General features: G+C 43.7%; 1 protein-coding gene across 1 annotated transcript in view; it reads left to right on the top strand.

Annotated features, from left to right (window-relative positions):
* Window positions 1-18,624, top strand: part of NDUFAF3 (NADH:ubiquinone oxidoreductase complex assembly factor 3) — a 439,874-nt gene extending 421,250 nt beyond the window's left edge. The window contains exon 5 of the mRNA XM_044078745.1: window positions 18,000-18,624. Within this exon, the coding sequence (XP_043934680.1) occupies window positions 18,000-18,098 (99 nt within the window). The 3' untranslated portion in view covers window positions 18,099-18,624. The remainder of the gene's footprint in view (window positions 1-17,999) is intronic.
* Window positions 18,625-18,862: the final 238 nt, after the last annotated feature.

Genomic DNA, 18,862 nt, shown 5'->3' with positions numbered 1-18,862 from the left:
ACAAGGACATTTGCTAATAAGGACAGACAACACCACGGTGATGTGGTATATAAACAAGCAGGGAGGCACTCATTCTTATCCCCTCTGCAGACTAACAATGATTCTCTGGGAATAATCCCTGAGTCTGAGGATACATTTGCAATCCCAGTTTGTGCCAGGGAAGGACAATGTTCTGGCAGACAAGCTGAGCAGGAATTTCTTGGATCCACACGAATGGAAGCTGCATCCTCACATTTTCTCACAAATAACAAGGACATGGGGAAGACCGGACATATATCTCTTTGCTTCTCACATGAATCATCACCTGGAAAAGTTCTGTACAAGGACCCACCAGCCTCTAGCCTGGAAAACGGATGCTCTCTCCTTCAGCTGGAATTCCCTAACAATTTATGCATTCCCTCCTCTACCACTGCTGACCAAGGTAATATTGAAGATCAAAGTAGAACAACCAACAGGCATTTTGATAGCTCCAGACTGGCCAAGGCAGCACTGGTACCCAATGCTGCTGAGCATAACTTGGACCAAGCCGTGGCCTCTGCCTCTATGGCCTCTGCTTCTAACACAGCACAATTACAGGACTGTTCATCAAAACCTGAATACATTGCATCTGACGGCCTGGAGGTTACCATAACTCCTTCCGATATCTCTCTTTCCAAAGAAGTTCAAGAGATCTTACTGGAAGCACGCAGACCTTCCACCAGAAAAACCTATTCAGCCAAGTGGAAGAGATTCATCATCCGGAATGCTAACAGGGGTAAGGATACAACAGTCTTGAGTATACCTCAGATATTGGAATACTTGGCAGAAATGTTTCATACTGGTCTCTCATATTCTTCCATAAAGATTCATGCCTCAGGCGGATCACAATTGTATTTTGCTGAGATTGCTGTGTTTTCACATCCTTTGCTAAGACAGTTCCTGAGAGGGATAAAGAATATCAAACCCCCCAGGAAACCGCCAGTACCTGCATGGGACCTCAATTTCGTCTTGGAAAAATTAACTCTTCCTCCCTTTGAACCAGCAGCTACTTCAGAAATGCAATTTCTCTCATGGAAAACGGTTTTCCTATTGGCTATCACATCAGCAAGAAGAGTCTCGGAGATACAGGCACTCATGGCAGTACCTCCTTTTCTCATTTTTCATCAGGACAGAGTCTCTCTAAGAACCAATCCTTCATTCATGCAAAAAGTAATTTCCAGTGTGTCTCTAAATCAAGCCATTCACCTGCCTACTTTCTTCCCCAATCCTCAAAACAGGGGGGAAGCACTGCTGCATACTTTGGACATACACAGACAACTACGCTACTACTTGGACAGAACTAAGGCCACCAGAAAGTCTGACCAACTGTTTGTAGCCTATGCTGCTGGAGTACAAGGAAAAGCAATCTCCAAACAAACAATTTCCAAATGGATTGGACACTGCATCAGATTCTGCTATTCTTTTCATGGAAAAGGTGTGCCAGCCAATATTAGGCCACACTCCACCAGAGCTATAGCCACATCCACAGCTTTCCTAAGAGGAGTGGCTACAAAGGACATTCTAGAGGCTGCTACATGGAGCTCCATGCATACATTTACCAAGCACTACAACCTGCCTTTATACTCCAGATCCTGAGCAGGCTTTGCTTCGGCAGTCCTGCAGGGCATTTTAGCTACACCATCACTTTCTTAGTTCCAACCTCCCCCAGATTGGCTATGGTATTCAACCCATATGTTATGACTGCAGTTGCATTCTTGAAGGACATAGTACAGTTTTGTACCTACCATAAATGTAGATGTCCGATAGATATGCAACTGCAGTCGGATTTTCCCACCCTCCTACCCCTCTGCAACCTTCTTTATGGGTCCATTACCCCCATTCCTTTTAGCTGGGGGCTCCTCCTATGGTGTATCTGTTTATTACTGTTGTGCATGTCTGGAATTGTTTATCCATTCACCAAATTTAGCCTTCCTAGGAGAGCACCTGGCATCTGGGGCAAGAAACACTGAAGAAGATGGCGTCGGCCTATGCCTTTATACTCCAGCCGTTCTGATGTCAGAGGGGAGGCGACACCAGCCGACGCCGGACCCAGACTTTGGAATTCGGCCGACCGAGGGCTGCCTGAGGCAGGACAACCCATATGTTATGACTGCAGTTGCATATCTATCGGACATCTACATTTATGGTAGGTACAAAACTGTACTTTCGTTCTGAAGTTTGTGTAAAACGCAGCCTGGGATGTTGTCTGGTCCCATGGATGCTGTGTTTTTGGCTTTAGAGAGTGCAGCTTTTACCTGTGTAGTTGTGATTATAGGGACTCTGCATTCTTCCTATATAGATATGGGCCCTTTAGGGGGTGAGAGGGGGGTAAAGTTAGCACTGAACCTATCTCCCAGGATGTTGGGAATATCAGTTGGTTTTGTAATTTTCTTCCCTTTGTACTGTAATTCAGAGCAGATATGGGTGTCGCCATCGAGATTCTTGACATAGCTATAGAATGTTTTGTGGTTGTCCTTGGAATTAGTGGTGATTTTGTTTTCGTAGCTATCTTTGGAGGATCTTATAAGGGATCTCAGCTTCTTACTGAGGCTGACCAGGGAGCTCCTCCACTGATGGGATTTTACTCTCTTTTGCAATAGTTTCTTCCTTCTGTTGTACAGTTTGTTTATGGCAGGGGACCACCAGATTGGCTTCCTTTTTTTGGAGGATAGCGTCTTGGTTCTGTTTGGGATAGCATGATCCATGCACTTGTGTAAGTGCTGAGAGTGCATTTGTGTAGGATTCAGCATTTGTAACTATATTGTCCATCTGTATGGGTGTCATGAAGTTCACCACTTCTGTCTTAAGAAGAATGAAGCTGACTTTGGAGAAATTTTTCACTGTGGTTTCCTTAACGGGGGGTGGGATGTGGATATCAAGGGGATTAGCGTATGGTCGGATCGGACCAACGAGGAGTTTACTTTACGTGTGGAACACCGGTCACTCATGTTAGTAATGACTAGGTGTAGGATATTGTTGCCCCTGGTGGGGTTGTGGATAAGTTGATCCAGGGTATTGGAGTTTATGAATTCCAGAAAGCATTGAGCTAAGGAGTTGGTACATGAGTAGTTTTCCCAGTTAATGGTGGGGTAGTTGAAGTCGCCCATTATTAGGGTGTTTTGTTGAACCCTAATGTTTTCCAGTACATCAAGGAAAGAGGAGTGTGAATCCTGGGGCATGGTGGGGGATGTGTAGCAAGCTACAATTTTGATTGCAGTTTTGCCTAGAGTTAGTTGCACTTGGATAACCTCGGATGCATTATGCTGAGCAACTAGCCTGGAGATGTGGATATCCTTAATGAATATGGACACACCTCCGCCTTTTGTGTTTTGGTCCAGGTTACATGGCCGAAATGTGTGGTATGAGTTATAGCCTGGTAGTGCAGGGGTGCTCTCTGGAGCCTTGAACCAGGTCTCAGTCATTGCACAGATATCAATGTTCTCCATTTTAAGGAGTGCCTCAAGTGAATGCATTTTGAGATTTAGACTTCTAGCATTGAGTAGCATTACCCTCAGTTTTTGCTTGCCTGTTCCTGTTATGGTGGTGAATTTGTTATTTGAACCTTGCCTAAAAATGGCACTATAGGGACAGCAAGAGCCTTAGCCAGTATCCAGAATCTCAGGGGCGACAGGTGCAGGCCATCTGGAGAAAGGAATCGTGGTCTGTCGACTATGTCATCCCAAGCAGACAGATACTGGATCCCCTTAGAATGACACCAGAAGCTTATCCAGTTGTTGAAGTCAATTATTTTGCCCTTGTACTGTGGTATCATTCTGGGCAATGGCAGAATGCTACTCAGGGCTAGGGTCATACCTGCCTGGGCTACAAGATCGGAGAGCTCTTCCATGTCTCTTTTCATGTAGTCCAGGGAGGTACATCTCAGGTCATTCACACCAACATGGACAATGACAGGGTCATATTTGTACTTGTTGTGGAGTGACCTGAGTGCGTGGGTTATGTGGCGGATCCTGGCACCCGACAGGCAGCTGACAGTAACCTTCTCCTTGTTTAGCCTGGTGAGTGGGACATCAGTGTGCCTGACTATAGAGTCACCTATGACTAGTGTGTTGTGTACATTGTTTTGCCTTATTGGCTGTGGTTGAGTGGCACACTGAGTCTGTGGGCTGTGTGTCATTTGGGTTGAGTCTGTGGGCTATGTGTCATTTGGGTTGTGTTGGGGGATGGAGGTTGCTTGCGTTTCTGCTTTGGAGGTCCGTGTTTCTTAGACATTATTATTGAGAGCCTCCGCGAATGTTTTTGTGTTACTATGTGTGGATTTTGGTGGTGTAGATTTAGAGAGACTATGTGATGAGTGTGGTGTGGTGCAAATGTTTACCTTCTCCTCATAACTGTCAAGTTCAGTCTTGGCTGGCGAGAGCTTTACCGCCAGTTTGGCTAGATAAGTGCATCTCTCACAGGTTGTAGTGTTGGCTGGTAGGAGGAGAGGGTTGTCTGTGTACATGAGGCAATTTCTACACTGCCTCAAGATGCCCAGATTCATCAGATAGATAGGAGAGAACACTGGGAGCTGACCCTTGGACATGCCTGAATAAAAAACTATTTTCCTCTAGATAAGTGAGGAAAGTGAGTACAAGAGCTGTTTTTCTCTAAGCAAGTGAGAAAAGTAAGTACAAAAACTGTTTTCCTCCTAGGTAATGAGGAAGATTGAGTGCTATAGTAATTAGTAGCTTATTTAGTGCTTACAAGTTCTGAACAAGTGCTGAGCATGAATAAGCAAATTTAAGTGCTAAAACTAAGAATCTGTATTTGCACTAGACGAGTTACAAGACAGAAACAAGTGCAAATGCAGGCTTTCAAATCAGAAAGTTGAGAGAGATGGAAGAGATTGCCCAAATGGCCAATAACTACAATTTCTGGGCCAGAACCACTCCTTATGTGGTAGACAGGTTACCTAGTGCTTACCACTCCCACTGATAAGCTAGAGTGTCAGGCTTCATATGAGGAAATTCCTGTGGTATCTCATGACATTGTGGGTCCAACACCAGAATTCTGTCAGTCAGCACATTCCAATTATTCCCTGCCTAGTCGAGGACTTACTCTGGTGGGCCAAACAGGTAAACTCCAAGGTGCCCTGAAGTTTTGGAAGCTGGCTTGGCTGGCTGTTATATTCTTAGCTGGATATAACCCTTATAGCTCAGGCTACTGCAGCAGTGATTATTCAAACATCTATTGTTATGGTAAGTTTACTTACAAAGCTGTACTTTCTTACACAGCTGTACTGTCTGCATTGTTAATGGTGGGTGAAGAATGTGATATGACTTAAGAGTATTTTTAAGAGTATTGCTATACCTTCTGATTTTTGTTTCCTGGGGGGTTTGATTTCCTCATCTTTTATACATTGGTTTAGCCATGTCTGAGTTACATTTAGTATAGTTGGAGAATGGAAGGCTAACCTGGTATGGAATTTTAGTATTTTATTACTTATGCTTCTGAGGTTTAAGTTAAGGAAATAATAGCCTGGTGTTTTTGTCGGGAGTGTAGTGGAAAAGGTGAAAGGTTTGGGGTGATGAGGGAGTTGCCTCAAAGGTTTGTTGGACCTGGGTTGGGGTGGATGTGTGCACTTAATTTCAGGGTTTGCATTCTGTGATGGATGTTACAGAGCCATTTACATTCGGTTCTGTACCTTGATCCTAGTTTATGGTGTCTTGAAACAGAAGTAATCCAGAGGGTTCCAGTAAAGTCTGGTATCCCACCTGTGACCCAGAAGGTGACAATACTAACACAAAACAAAGTACAAAGGATTAGTCCAAAAAATCACTTTAGCAAGCAGATTTAGTAGTCTCTGTCTCTCTCCCCCACTCCCTGATGCCATCCCTGTGTAACTAGTTAGATGAAAACAGGTGAGTGGTTTTCAACAACTTATAAGAAGAGAAAAGTATTAAATCTGAAGTTGTTGCCTTCATTTGTTCTTCAATCTGCGGGTTCGGATCCAAGGATCAGAACCAACTCAGCCGCATACTAAAGCTCTAGGATCTGAAATCTGAGCTCCTCCCCTAATCATAATGCTCCGCTCCCGCTGATCCCCTCAGATCTTGTTTGCCACACTTCTGACAAACATCAGGATTGAGTTTATCTGAGCTCCTCTGGGGTTTTCACTAAGTGTATTGAAATTTTTTTTCTTTTTTCCCTCATACATACTCTTATCTTATATGTTCTCTGTAATACATCTTTGAAATTTATTCAGAAAGATAACTTTTTTTTGTTTTATTTTTGAGGTTGATATTGTATCCCTTACCGCTACTAGCATTCTGTCCTTATTGTTCCTCTCCCATTTCAATCTTTTATTCTTTCTCTGCTCTTGGCTCTTGCTCCAGACTTGGGGCTTGACCAAAAAAAAATAATAATTTTCTTTATGGTAATTTCTCTTTTACTAAGTGGAATTTTTTTGTTACTAACCTTTTTTTTCTTGTCCTTTAGGATGGCAGATACGCCTTCTGGATTCAAAAAGTGTATAGCTTGCTTGGGACCTTCACAACTGGACATCTCCTACGCCATCTACATGGCTTTTGGTCAGTAGGCCATAAATGAAAAACAAAACAAGCTTTTGCTCTACCTTCAGTCTTCTACAGGAGAACACCCCCCCCCCTTTCTGGATCTGTCTGCTGCTTCTTCCTGTTATCCTTTATTATAAAAGGGGTCTGACAGATCTAAAGAGAAGCAAAGGGATTCAGAGAAAAAGAAAAGTCAAATTCTGCTAAGAAGGCATCACTAGATCAGACACCTTCACTGGCTCCAGCACCTAAAATTTCAAGATTTGGAGCCAATGCTCTTTGCAGACCTGATAAACATTGGATACGCCTCCTATATTCTCTCCAGATCCTATCTCTCCTAGGCTTCGGTCTCCATGATTAGAGGACACACTTCATTATCACTCTAAACTACCTTCCTCTACTTCTTTTCTTAGGTCAGCTAGGTTTACTCAGATCCTCACTGAAGCTGACATGGACAGGATGATGATGGGATTCCTTTGGGCCTAAATCCAGTTGGGGGTCCTTTGGCTCCAACCTCTTGTTGGATTTGGGGGAAACCACTTCTTCCCTTCACATTTTAATATTCCATCCCCAGGCTGATCTATCACATTGGAGTCCTTGGATCCACCATTTCCACTGGGCAGTTCTGCATTGAAGACTCAATACTTCCTCAGCTCTGGTGAGAGCTCTGACCATGTTGGACCTGTCAGAGTCTCAGAGCCGAACTATCAGCATCGACTCCAACAGGGCAGGATCCAGTTCAAGGTTTTTAGATACTTTTCTCCCTCTAGGATCTCTGGTGCTTGAAAATTCAGCTCTGGCATCAGCCTCGGATCCCAGCCGAATGGCATCTAGGGTTAAGCCACTGTCAGGATTTTCGACTCCAACACCTCTCTGGGTCTGTGTTAAGTTTGGCATTCAAGGCTTTTGAGAAAGTAATCAGAATAGCATTCAACCCTTCCCCATAGGATTTCCTAAGGCCCACAGCCTACTGTCCGTGTCCCAGTGGGAGAGCCACTGTCCAAGAGCTCTAAGTCAGTTCTCCTAAGAGAAACTATGTCTGCTTCTGCGTCCTCTCCTGAACAACAGAGAGTGGAGGTTCACAGGAAGCACAAGTGCAAAAGGAGGCACTTAGATTCCCCTGAAGAATGGCTAACCACCAACACCGATTTTGAGGGAGAAGGTTCTCCAGTGGCAGCCACCAAGACAAATTTGCAGAAGAAAATTCCTCTGTCCATCCACCAAACAAGGAATCTCATGCATTGGACAGATTTAGGAAGCATGTGTATACCTCATCTACTTTTTCACTGAGAGAGCTTAATTAGTTGGCTCCTGTTATTTCCAGAGGGGTTTAACAAAGGAAATCACCAGATCTCTCCCTACCAGGGATCAAAGAAAATCCATTGATTCACAGTTGGCTACCCTACAGGTCTTTTCCAATGCATGTATGCTCCTTACCTCTCATGCCACAGAGGGTGCATCTAGAGCAGCTAGCATGGGTACTTCTGTAAGAAGGCATGCCTGGATGTGGTTATGTAACTTTGCGGAACATTTCAAGATGTCCTTCATTAATGCCTCATACAATGTATCAATTCTTTCTAATCCCAAGATTAAGCGGACCATCTTTAAAAGTGAGAAAGATGATGAATCCCTGTCTGCCATAGGGATCAAATTCATTACCTCTCAAAGGACCTTCTCCAGAAACCAGAAGGTAGGAAAGAGATTTTGGTTCTGTAAATCCCTGAGCTTTGCATCCAACACTTCTAGAGAAAGAGCTCCCTAAGGCAGAGAGGGAAAAGTACAGTTTTGTACCTACCATAAATGTAGATGTCCGAGAGGTATGCATCTGCAGTCCTAACATATGGGTTGTCCTGCCTCATGCAGCCCTTCGGTCGGCCGGATTCCAAAGTCTGGGTCTGGCCTCGACTGATGTCGCACTTCACCCGACGTCATAGCTGCTGTGTATTGGGTAAAAAGGCATCAGCCGACGCCATTTTCCTCAGTGTTTCTTGCCCCAGATGCCAGGTGCCCTCTAGGAAGGCTAAATTTGGATACATGCAAATGATTCCAAACAGTAGAGAGCAAACAATATAAGAATGTATATACATATATACAAACAAATACACCATAATAGATTCCCCCAGCTAGCTACAAGATGGGTAAATACCCTAGGAGTACCCCCGAGGGGAAGGAGGGCGGGTAATCCTGACTGCAGATGCATACCTCTCGGACATCTACATTTATGGTAGGTACAAAACTGTACTATGTCCTTCAAGGATGCATCTGCAGTCCTAACATATGGGTAGAATACCATAGCCAAACTGGGGGAAGAGGTACTAAGATAATGATGGTGTAGTTAAGATCCCTTGCAAAACAGCAGTTGCAAAACCTGCTCGGGATCTGGAGTATAAAGGAAGATTATAATGCTTGGCAAATGTATGCACGGAGCTCCAAGTAGCAGCTTCTAAAATGTCTTTGGTAGCCACTCCTCGTAGGAAAGCTGTTGTAGTGGATGTAGCCCTTGTGGAGTGAGGTCTGATGTTTTCTGGAGTTGTCTTTCCATGAAAAGAGTAGCAAAACCTAATGCAATTTCCTATCCATTTTGAGATTGTCTGTTTTGAAATTGCTTTTCCTTGCATTCCTGTTGCATATGCTACCAGAAGCTGGTCAGTTTTTCTGTTGGTCTTAGTTCTGTCCAGATAGTAGCGTAACTGCCTGTGCACATCCAAGGTATGTAGTAGTCTTTCCCCCCTGTTCTGTGGGTTGGGGAAGAATGTTGGTAGGTGGATTGCTTGGTTCAATGATACTCTGGAGACCACTTTTGGCATAAAAGTAGGGTTAGTTCTCAAGGACACTCTATCCTGATGGAAGATAAGGAAGGGCTGTACTGCCATTAATGCCTGTAATTCAGAAACCCTTCTTGCTGAAGTGATTGTAAGCAGGAAAGCAGTTTTCCAAGATAAGAACTGTAATTCTGCTGTTGCTGCTGGTTCAAAGGGGAAGTGTTAACTTTTCCAGCACAAAGTTAAGGTCCCATGTAGGCAAAGGTGGCTTCCTTGGAGGCTTTACATTTTTAATTCCTCTCAGAAACTGCCTGAGTAGAGGATGAGAGAAGACTGGAGGATCCATGTTGTATTCTGCTGAAATTGCTGATGCATGAATCTTAATGGAGGACTAAGACAGGCCATTGTGGAAAAGTTCTGCTAAGTATTCCAGGATGTTAGCTATGTTTGCTAATGATACATTTTCTCCTTTTGCTGCACTCCAAATGAGGTATCTTTTCCATTTGGCTGAATAAGTCTTCCTTGTGGAGGGTCTGCGAGCCTCCAGGATAATGTCTTTAACCCTCTGAGATAAATCTGGGTTATTTTGTTTTATGTAATATTCCAAGCAGCTAGCTGTAGTGTTTTCAAGTTTGGATGTAGGATCTTGTAGTTGTTCTGTGTTAGAAGTAAAGGACATAGAGGTAGAGGCCATGCGTGTGTCCGAGACATACTCCTCAGTAGCGGGTACCAATGCTGCCTCGGCCAGTCTGGAGCTATCAGGATTATCCTTGTGTGATGATCTTTGATCTTCAGTAGGACTTTGTGCATCAAAGGAAGAGGTGGGAATGCATATGCTGTCAGGTTTTCCCAAATGAAGGATAGGGAGTCCACCTTCCAAGCAAGTGGGTGGTATGTCCTTGTGCAGAATTTCCTCAATTGGTGGTTGTGTGGGGATGCGAACAGGTCTATTTCTGGTAGTCCCCATTTCTTTGTAATGGTTTTGAAGATGTCTGGATGCAGCATCCATTCGTGGGCATCCGTGGTAGTTCTGCTTAAGGTGTCTGCTAGTGAATTTTCTTTTCCTGGCACAAATTTGGCCTGGAGTTGAATGTTGAGGTTCAGGGCCACGTTCCACAGGTCCACTGCCATCCGGCATAGAGGATATGAGTGTGTACCTCCCTGTTTGTTGATATACCACATGGCTGTGGTGTTGTCCGTCCTTATCAGCAAGTGACCCTGTTGAAGAAAAGGTCTGAATGTCTGGATTGCATGTTTCACTGCCAGCATCTCCTTTTGATTTATGTGTAGATTCAGCTGGTCTTGTGTCCATAGGCCTTGTATACACTTGTCCACCATGTGTGCCCCCCAGCCTAGGTCTGAGGCGTCCGTGGTGATGGTCTGGCTTGGATGAGGTTTCTGGAAAGGCAGTCCTCTGTTTAACTGACAGGCCTGAGCCCACCACAGGAATTCTTGCTTCAGGCATGGAATTATTGGAATCTGGGCTTCTAGACTGTGCTTGTGTTGAGACCATACATTCCTTAGGTACCATTGCAACTTTCTCATATGCAGCCTGGCATGCGGAATCAGTATTATGCAGGATGCCATGTAACCCAGGGCTTGCAGGACTTTCCTTGCTGTAAGCTGGATCTTTGTTGTTAATGCCATGAAATAGAGTGGTAGTTGCTTTTGTTTTTCTGCTGTGAGAAATGCCATCTGATTTGATGTGTCCAGTTCTGCACCCAAGAATGTTATCCTTTGGGATGGTACCAGCCTTGACATTTTCATGTTGACTGTGTATCCCAGGGCTTGCAGCAGTTGTATAACCTTTTCCAAATCTTTTGTTAATTTGGTCTTGTTGTCCGCTTGTATTAGGCAGTCGTCCAGGTATGGGTAAATCTGAATTCCCTGAAGCCTGCAATGAGCAATTACTGATGCCAGGCATTTCGTGAATACTCTGGGCGCAGTAGATAAGCCAAAGGGCAATGCTGAGAATTGATAATGCTCTGATCCTGCAAGAAATCTGAGGTATCTTCTGCAATCTGGTCGTATAGGGACGTGCAGGTATGCCTCCTTGAGATCTAGAGTCACCAGCCAAGACTCCTTGCCCAGCATGGGAAGAAGTTGCTGTAGGGTCAGCATTTTGAATTTTGGAACAATGAGATATGTGTTCAGATCGGACAGGTCGAGAATAGGCCTCCATTGATTTTCTTTCCTTGGTACCAGGAAAAGTCTGGAGTAAAATCCTTGTCCTTGTTCCACAGGCGGTACCTTTTCTATAGCTCTCATCCTTAGTAGGTGGTTGATTTGTCTTAGAGCATTTGTTTTTTGGTTTGGTGGTAGGTTTGGCATTCCTCTCTTTTTTGGTAGAGTGTGGAAGTGAAACCTGTAGCCTTTGTCTATTGTCTGTAAAATCCATTTGTCTCCTGTAATGTAATGCCAGTTTACGGAAAATAAGGCTAGCTTTCCGCCCAAGGGTGCTTCCAGTTGTTCCCTGGTAGGCGGTATCAGAGCCAAGTCATTGTGTCTGTCCTGTGGAAGTGGTCGTAGCTGAATCTGTGGCAGTACTTCTCTGGTTGTTAGGCTGCCACTGACGTCCCCTGTAGGCACCTCTGGATTGACCTCTGCCTCTTGGGCGCCTATTTCTGCCTCTCTGTGCTCTGGAGGTGTCTGGAAAGGACCATTTCTTCGAAGGCCAATTTCTACTAAACCTCGGAGGTTGGACCTGTAAGAAATCCTTGACTGTTTGGACAGATTTAGCTTTTTCTTCCACCTTCTTTAGCACTTGCTGTGCAGGGGGGCCAAACAAACTTTGTTTCTCCATAGGAGCATCTAGGAGCTTTGACTTAACATGGTCTGGTAAGGATTGCTCTTTTAACCAGGCATGCCTTCTAATCACTGTTCCAGTCATAGCTGATCTAAAGGAAGCCTCCAGTGCATCATAGCCACATTTTAAGGAATGATTACTGACCTGCTGAGTGTTATGTACCAAATCCTGAAGGGACTTACAGTCTATAGGTTCAGGAGAGGACAGTTTTTTTATTTAGCTGGTCTAAAAAATTCCTGATACTGAATCATGTGAAATTGACAGTTTAAGGCCCTGGCCGAAAGAGTAGCAGAAGTATAAACTTTTTTACCCCATCTCTCTAATGCTCTAGATTCTCTTTCAGAGGGGAGGGGTTTTTTGGCAGAGGCAGCTGCTACAGCTTTGGGGCCCTGTGAAATGGTTTCAGGATCTGCAATAGGAGCCTTATACAAGTGAAAGTGTGTGTCCGGGACCCTGTAATATCTGTCGGGCTTGGCAGGGGCCGGAGGAAGAGAGTCAGGGGCAGTACAGGCATCATTATATGCATCATCAACAACTGTTAATACTGGAGGAATGGCTAAAGGCCTATGCTGTGGTAAATGTAAAAAGGTCCTTAGGCTTTTCTTTGAATCTGAAAAATCCTGGCCCTGCCATTGAAAATGCTCTCTCATAGCATGTAAGGTTTCCCCAAAAGAAAATTCTTCAGGAGGAGAGGCAGAAGGAATGGAGTCTTCTGCATCGGAATCCTCATAAGGAGAATATGGGCCTTCTGGAGGGTCTGAGTTTTCTGAATCATCCGAGGAATAGTCTGTAGAAACAGGATCCGGGGGGCTCAGTTCTAAGCCTCTTCTCTGGAGGGGGTTGAGAGGCCCTGTCTGGGTGAGGTTGGGATCCCCTGATCAAAGAAATGAGATCCTCAGCCAGGCTGAGCATTTGGGAACTAGAGGTAGGCCTGTGTGAGGGGGTTTTAGCAGGCAAGGCCTTAGAAGATTTAGCTGCTTTAGCCCTAGAAAAAGCCTTGATAGACATAGATGCAGGGGGCCTAGCAGCTCCACGTGCAGGGGCCTAGCAGCTCCACGTGCAGGAGTAGATATGTCTAAAGGAATAGTATCTGATAAGTCCTGGGTGCCTGCTACAGCAGGGGAAATTTCAGTAATAGATTCAGCCATGCTCTGTGAGGCCTCGGCTATCGGAGGCATGCCTTCGGCCGAAGGAAGAACCGAGGACTCTGTTTCAGCCGAAACCGAGACACTCGCGGTTGGCTTAACCGTGGTTTCAGCCGAAACCGCAGACCGCGAGTGTCGGTCCTTTTCCTTGCGCTTTTTAGCTAATTGTGAAGTCGGAGTCTCCGACGGCATTTTGTAAGCAAAAGCGGGACCAAAAAACTCCTCTGCAAACTCCGACCGACGTCTAAGTGTCCATCGGTTGAAGGAAGCACAGGCTAGACAAGCTGATACGTCGTGGTCTGGGCCTAAGCAAGGAAGGCAGTAAGAGTGGAAATCCTTATGAGGTATTTGTTTCCCACAAGTTAAACAATTATTTACTTTTTCTGACATCGGCTGAGGCAAGAAAGAGTCCCCAACGGGGTACTTAGCTTTTTAGAAGTCTTCGGTAGTAGAAATCTCTGGATCTGACCGACCGGCACTTGCGAACAGCTTCTGCTTCGGGCACCACGCGGCAAGAAAGACTGAGGAAAATGGCGTCAGCTGATGCCTTTATACCCAATACACAGCAGCTATGACGTCGGGTGAAGTGCGACATCAGCCGAGGCCAAACCCAGACTTTGGAATCAGGACAACCCATATGTTAGGACTGCAGATGCATCCTTGAAGGACATCATTCATAGTAGAAATTGCCCAAGGGGTAGAGGTGGCCCGCAAACCCAGAACTTCAGAGGTCTTTTTTCAAATAAGCATTTCCAGCAGTCCTGAATGGTTGCCTGACTCTGGAGACAGTGGAGGGAGTGCTTATCCCTACACCCAGCAACCTGGACGTCCATTACTCAAGACAAATAGGGGCACAGGATCATTACCACATGATATTTTATTCCTCCATGCTTAAAAAGAATTACCAGTGTTACACCTTCACAACGGGAAGAAGCTGCTTCAGAAATAAGGAAGATTCGAAAAAAGTGAATCATCCAAGAGGCCTTCCAGACCAAAGAGGATCTAAAATTTACTCGATTTATTTTCAGTGCCAAACAGAAACAGGAAGCTAAAGATGATTTTGGATCCAAGACACTTGAACAAGTATGTGAAGAAAACAAAATTCCAGATGGTCATGGTTCGTTCAGTCCATTCTCCCCTTACTGAGGAAGAATGACTGGATGTGCTCAGTAGATCTTCAGAGTGTATACAACCTCATAAAGATGGACAGAATCTCCAGGAAGTACCTTTGCTTCAGGCTAGGAACCAGTTATTTCCAATTCAGAGCTCTGCCCTTGTTTGGTCTCACTACTGCCCCATGGTGTTTGCCAAGTGTATGGTAGTAGTGGCAACTGGTCTTCAACTGCAGGGTTTCTGGGTATTCCCGTATTTGGAAGACAGACTCATCACCACCCCTACCAGGAATCTACTTGTTCAGTGCCAGGGATTCCTTGCTACGACTGTATCAGATTTACTGTAATCCCCAGGTCTGTACAAAGTTCAAGACACACCCAGTTCAGTCACTAAGTTCATTGCAGCACTTCTGGACACAAAACTTCAAATATCAAAGCTCCCTCAAACAAGAGTTGCATCACTTCAACAACAAATCCAGAAAGTCTTATCCCACCAGTAGCCACCACCAGTAAAATTAATTCTTCACTTTCTGGGCTGCATGATAGCCTTCATCACAGTAATCACCCCTGTACAGATTCTACATGAGAGTACTTCAGTGATCAGTCTGGAAACGGACCATGTCTTTTCAAATGTCACTAATGAACATTTGCAGAGCATACATACAGTGCTGGCTAAAACCTCTGCATGTTCTACAGAGATGTCCTTTCATTCTTCCTTCTCCCAAGCCACAGTGACCATGGATGCTTCCCAACTGCAGTGGAGTGGGGATTATCTGGGAAAGATAGTCCAAGTCAAATGATCCCAAACAGAGGCCAGTCTTCACATCAGTATATTATAGATGAGAGCAATTATGTTAGTGTTGCAGGCCTTTTAGGCCTCTCTCTCCCCTTGGGTGTGATTTCTGTTCAGACAGACAACATGGCAGTTGTTTGGTAAATCAACAAAAAGGGAGGAACCAGATCTTTTCTGGTGTGTTAAGAGTCTGTGAGAATGTAGCAGTGGCAATTATCTTCTCAATGCTTTCTAACAGCAACTCATAACCCTGGGAAATCTAATATCTATCCTGGCTGTGAGGTTGAGCAGTTCTGTTATACTCAGTCACAAGTGGTCCCTAAATCCATTAGTAATGGAATGGATTTTCAGCCATCGGGGATGGTCTTTTTGTGACCTGTTTGTCTCTCTCCAAAACACCAAATGCAACAAGTTCTTTGCTCTAATTCTTTGAGATGGGGAGTCACCCAGGGACTCTCTAATGCACCCTTGCCCCCCAGGTCTCCCTTATGCCTTTCCTCTGACTCCCTTGGCCTCCAGGTCTCCCTTATGCCTTTCCTCTGACTCCCCTGATTTCAATGTTTGTATGTATCTGTGATGAAGGTCACAGTCATCCTCATAGCCCCTTATTGGCCTTGAATAGTGTGTTTTTCCTTTTCTTTGGCTGCATCTAGTCTACCCTTCCTGGGTGTGGGGCTCAGACCCAGACCTTCTGTCTCACCTGTCAGGGTTGCCTTACCTAAACATTCAGTTCCTTAAACTGGCCACATAGATTCTCCAGTTCCAATGATTGTTTGACACACCAGGTTTTCATATTTAGTTGTTCACATTTTGTCGTTTTCCCAAAAGCCCTCTACTAGGAAAATTTACAAGAGGAAAACTTACAAGAGCAAATGGAAAAAAGTTTTTTTATTTGCGTGATTGAAAAAAAAATGCTGACTTTTTCTCAACTTCTTTTTCGGTAATTTTGGACTTCCTCACCCATCTTTTTCAATGTGGAGCCAGCTACTCCACCATCAAAGTATAGTTAGCTGCAGTGTCCTCTTTCCATGTGGGTGAAAATCACATGCCCATAGCATCTCAGATTATGTAAGCATTCCCTTTGAGGAACTTTTCTTGTACACTCACTGCCTACAGACCCAGTTCCTCCCAGGGACATTACTATTTTATTGCAAACATTGACTGGTCCCCCATTGAAACCTGCTGCTAGGGTTGATCTGAAGTTTTATCATGGAAGATCTAATTTCTGATGGCTGTCACTTCTGCCTAGAGAATTTCTAAGTTACACACCTTGTCCTCAAAACCTCCTTACCTAATCTTTCAAGAAAGACAGGATGTCCCTGAAAACCAATCCCTTCTTTCTTCCTAGGGTGGCTTCTGAATCATTTGCTCATCAGTCCATAAATCATCCAGTGTTATTCCCAAAGTTTTTGAACAAGGGTGAATATAATTTGCATTTCAGAGGTGTTCATCATCATCACCTACTTTTTTACTTGCATCAGACAAAAAAAATTTTCATTAAATCTGACCAATTATTTGTAACTTTTTCTACTGCTAAATTGGGAAAAGCAGTATCAAGTGTCACCCTCTCATGCACCGGTTATCTCAGTATATTTCACTTTTTTATCAAGAAAGAGGTTTGCCACTTCCTTCGAACCCCAAAAGCTCACTCCACTAGAACTGTAGCTTCATTTATAAATTTCTTTTTCAGTATAACAGTTGATATTTGCTGAAGCTGCCTGGTCAGATGTACCAACCTTCACCTCACCTCACACTATAAATTGGATATGCAGTCCAGGTCTAGAGCTGCCTTTGGTTCAGCTATGCTGTGGAATTTCCTTTTATATGACCTTCCAAGTAAAAAAAAAAAAAGTAGCTGGGACCTCTGTCCCACTGGGGAATGGACAGAAAGACAGCATCAGATATGAAAGTTATGTACTCACCATAATGATAGATCTGTGTTGTCTGTTTCCATCCTTCCTCAACTAGTCACCCACCATTTCCCCTTTTTTTTCATGTTGTCATTCCAAGATGATGCAAGCTGACATTGCCTTGGATGTCCTTTTTCTCTTTCAGTTTGTTTTTACAGGCTGACAGTGTTTAAGTCAGGTAGATAGTGTTTTGGCTGCTACCACCTTCATATTTCTAAATTTCTGTTGTGGGCAGGGACACTTGATCTGAGGCAGCTTGCTTTCTACACAGGAATTATGGGTAGGGGAAGGAGCCTGAGTACCGGCTACTAAACTTATAAGTGGCCAAAGTTTGATCTGAGGTTGGATCCTAAACTGATATTGAGAAAGGACAGAAACTGACAACACAGATCTGTCAGGGTGAGTACATATCTTGTTTTTCACTCTCAGGAAGGCAATCCAAGCTGTTACCCACTTCATATGGCCCTTTCAAAGATCAAATGATATAGTGAGCACTCACACGTCTGTAATTTCATTACTGGTATAACTTCTGCATTAAAGGTACATCAATAATTGTTAGTTTTATGATGCAGTCCCACTGTACTGAAATTACAAAAGTGACAAGTTTTACTGTTCCCCTAGAACTTTAGGTACATTTTGATATTTTACATTGTACTTTCTGTACCACAGGTTCAGTAACTAAATTAACTGATTTTATAGTCACTGCAGGGGATGTTAAGATTCTGTGATGCAAATACATTGTTAATAAAGAAGAAGAGAACTGATGATGCAATGGTTCCAATGTCTCCTTTCATCATTTTCTGAATACTGGGCAGCACTTCTTTTGATAGATACAGGTGTTCATTACATCACTGTAGAAGTCATGTAGATGGTTTCTAGACTACATGATTTATCCAGCACCGTTTACTAATGATTTTTTTTTTTTTTTAACTATTTTGCAGCCTAATGCTTGTGCCACGTTTAATTTCCTGACAAGTGAGAGGCGAATTACAGCAGCTGCACTTATCCCACCATCCAGAGTTGGCAGTGCTTATGAGTAGGGCATGGTTCAATGTGCATAGAATGAGATCCTGTAAACTGCAGATGGACAGTGTTGATGAATGCTTCTGCATTTCTTACTGCTTACATTTGTTATAGTGTTTTAACAGACAACAAAATCAGATTTTTTTTGGGTTTTGAGAGCTATCAAGCATTGTACAAAGAGAGAGGAAACCTCATTACATTTAAGGATGCAACATTAGTACATGTCTGTTCTTTATACATCATTAATACTTTGATCTTTGTAAATATATTTATTTGCTAATTTTCAGAGTTGTATGATTCTGGAGTCTGTAGCAGCAAAAATGCACGTTAAGCAGGAATCATTCCTGAATGAGGCACCAGTCTATCACAGGACACTTGCACACCTACCATATGTTCATTATAAGGATCATTACTGTAGTGCATTTGTAAATAAATTTATCCGCAGATCAGACTTGAATAGCAGGAAGCTTGAGTGTAAGTCTTACTTTCTTCTGATGTGAATGATCATCCATGTCATTAAACAAAAGGCAGTAAATAAATAAATCATTTTGGTTGTTATTAGTCACTTTAAGGCAAAGACTGGAAAGGTTAAGCACCTTTCACCACTTACCATTTTACTGTGTATTGACTGCATTTGTATTGAAAATGTGTTTTCCTTGGGATGTTCAAGTTGGCCAGTGACGTCCTTCACAGAAAAAAAAAAAAAAATACCCAGCAAATGTACCAGCGGGAGAATGATTTCTCCTATGGACTACCATCTACAGTGGCCATGTTGTCTTAT

Source organism: Protopterus annectens, chromosome 7.part1, assembly GCF_019279795.1.
Source record: "Protopterus annectens isolate FY-2018-M chromosome 7.part1, PAN1.0, whole genome shotgun sequence".
Classification (NCBI taxonomy): Eukaryota; Metazoa; Chordata; order Ceratodontiformes; family Protopteridae; genus Protopterus; species Protopterus annectens.
Note: the sequence above shows the minus strand (reverse complement) of the source record. Positions and strands in the feature narration are given on the sequence as shown.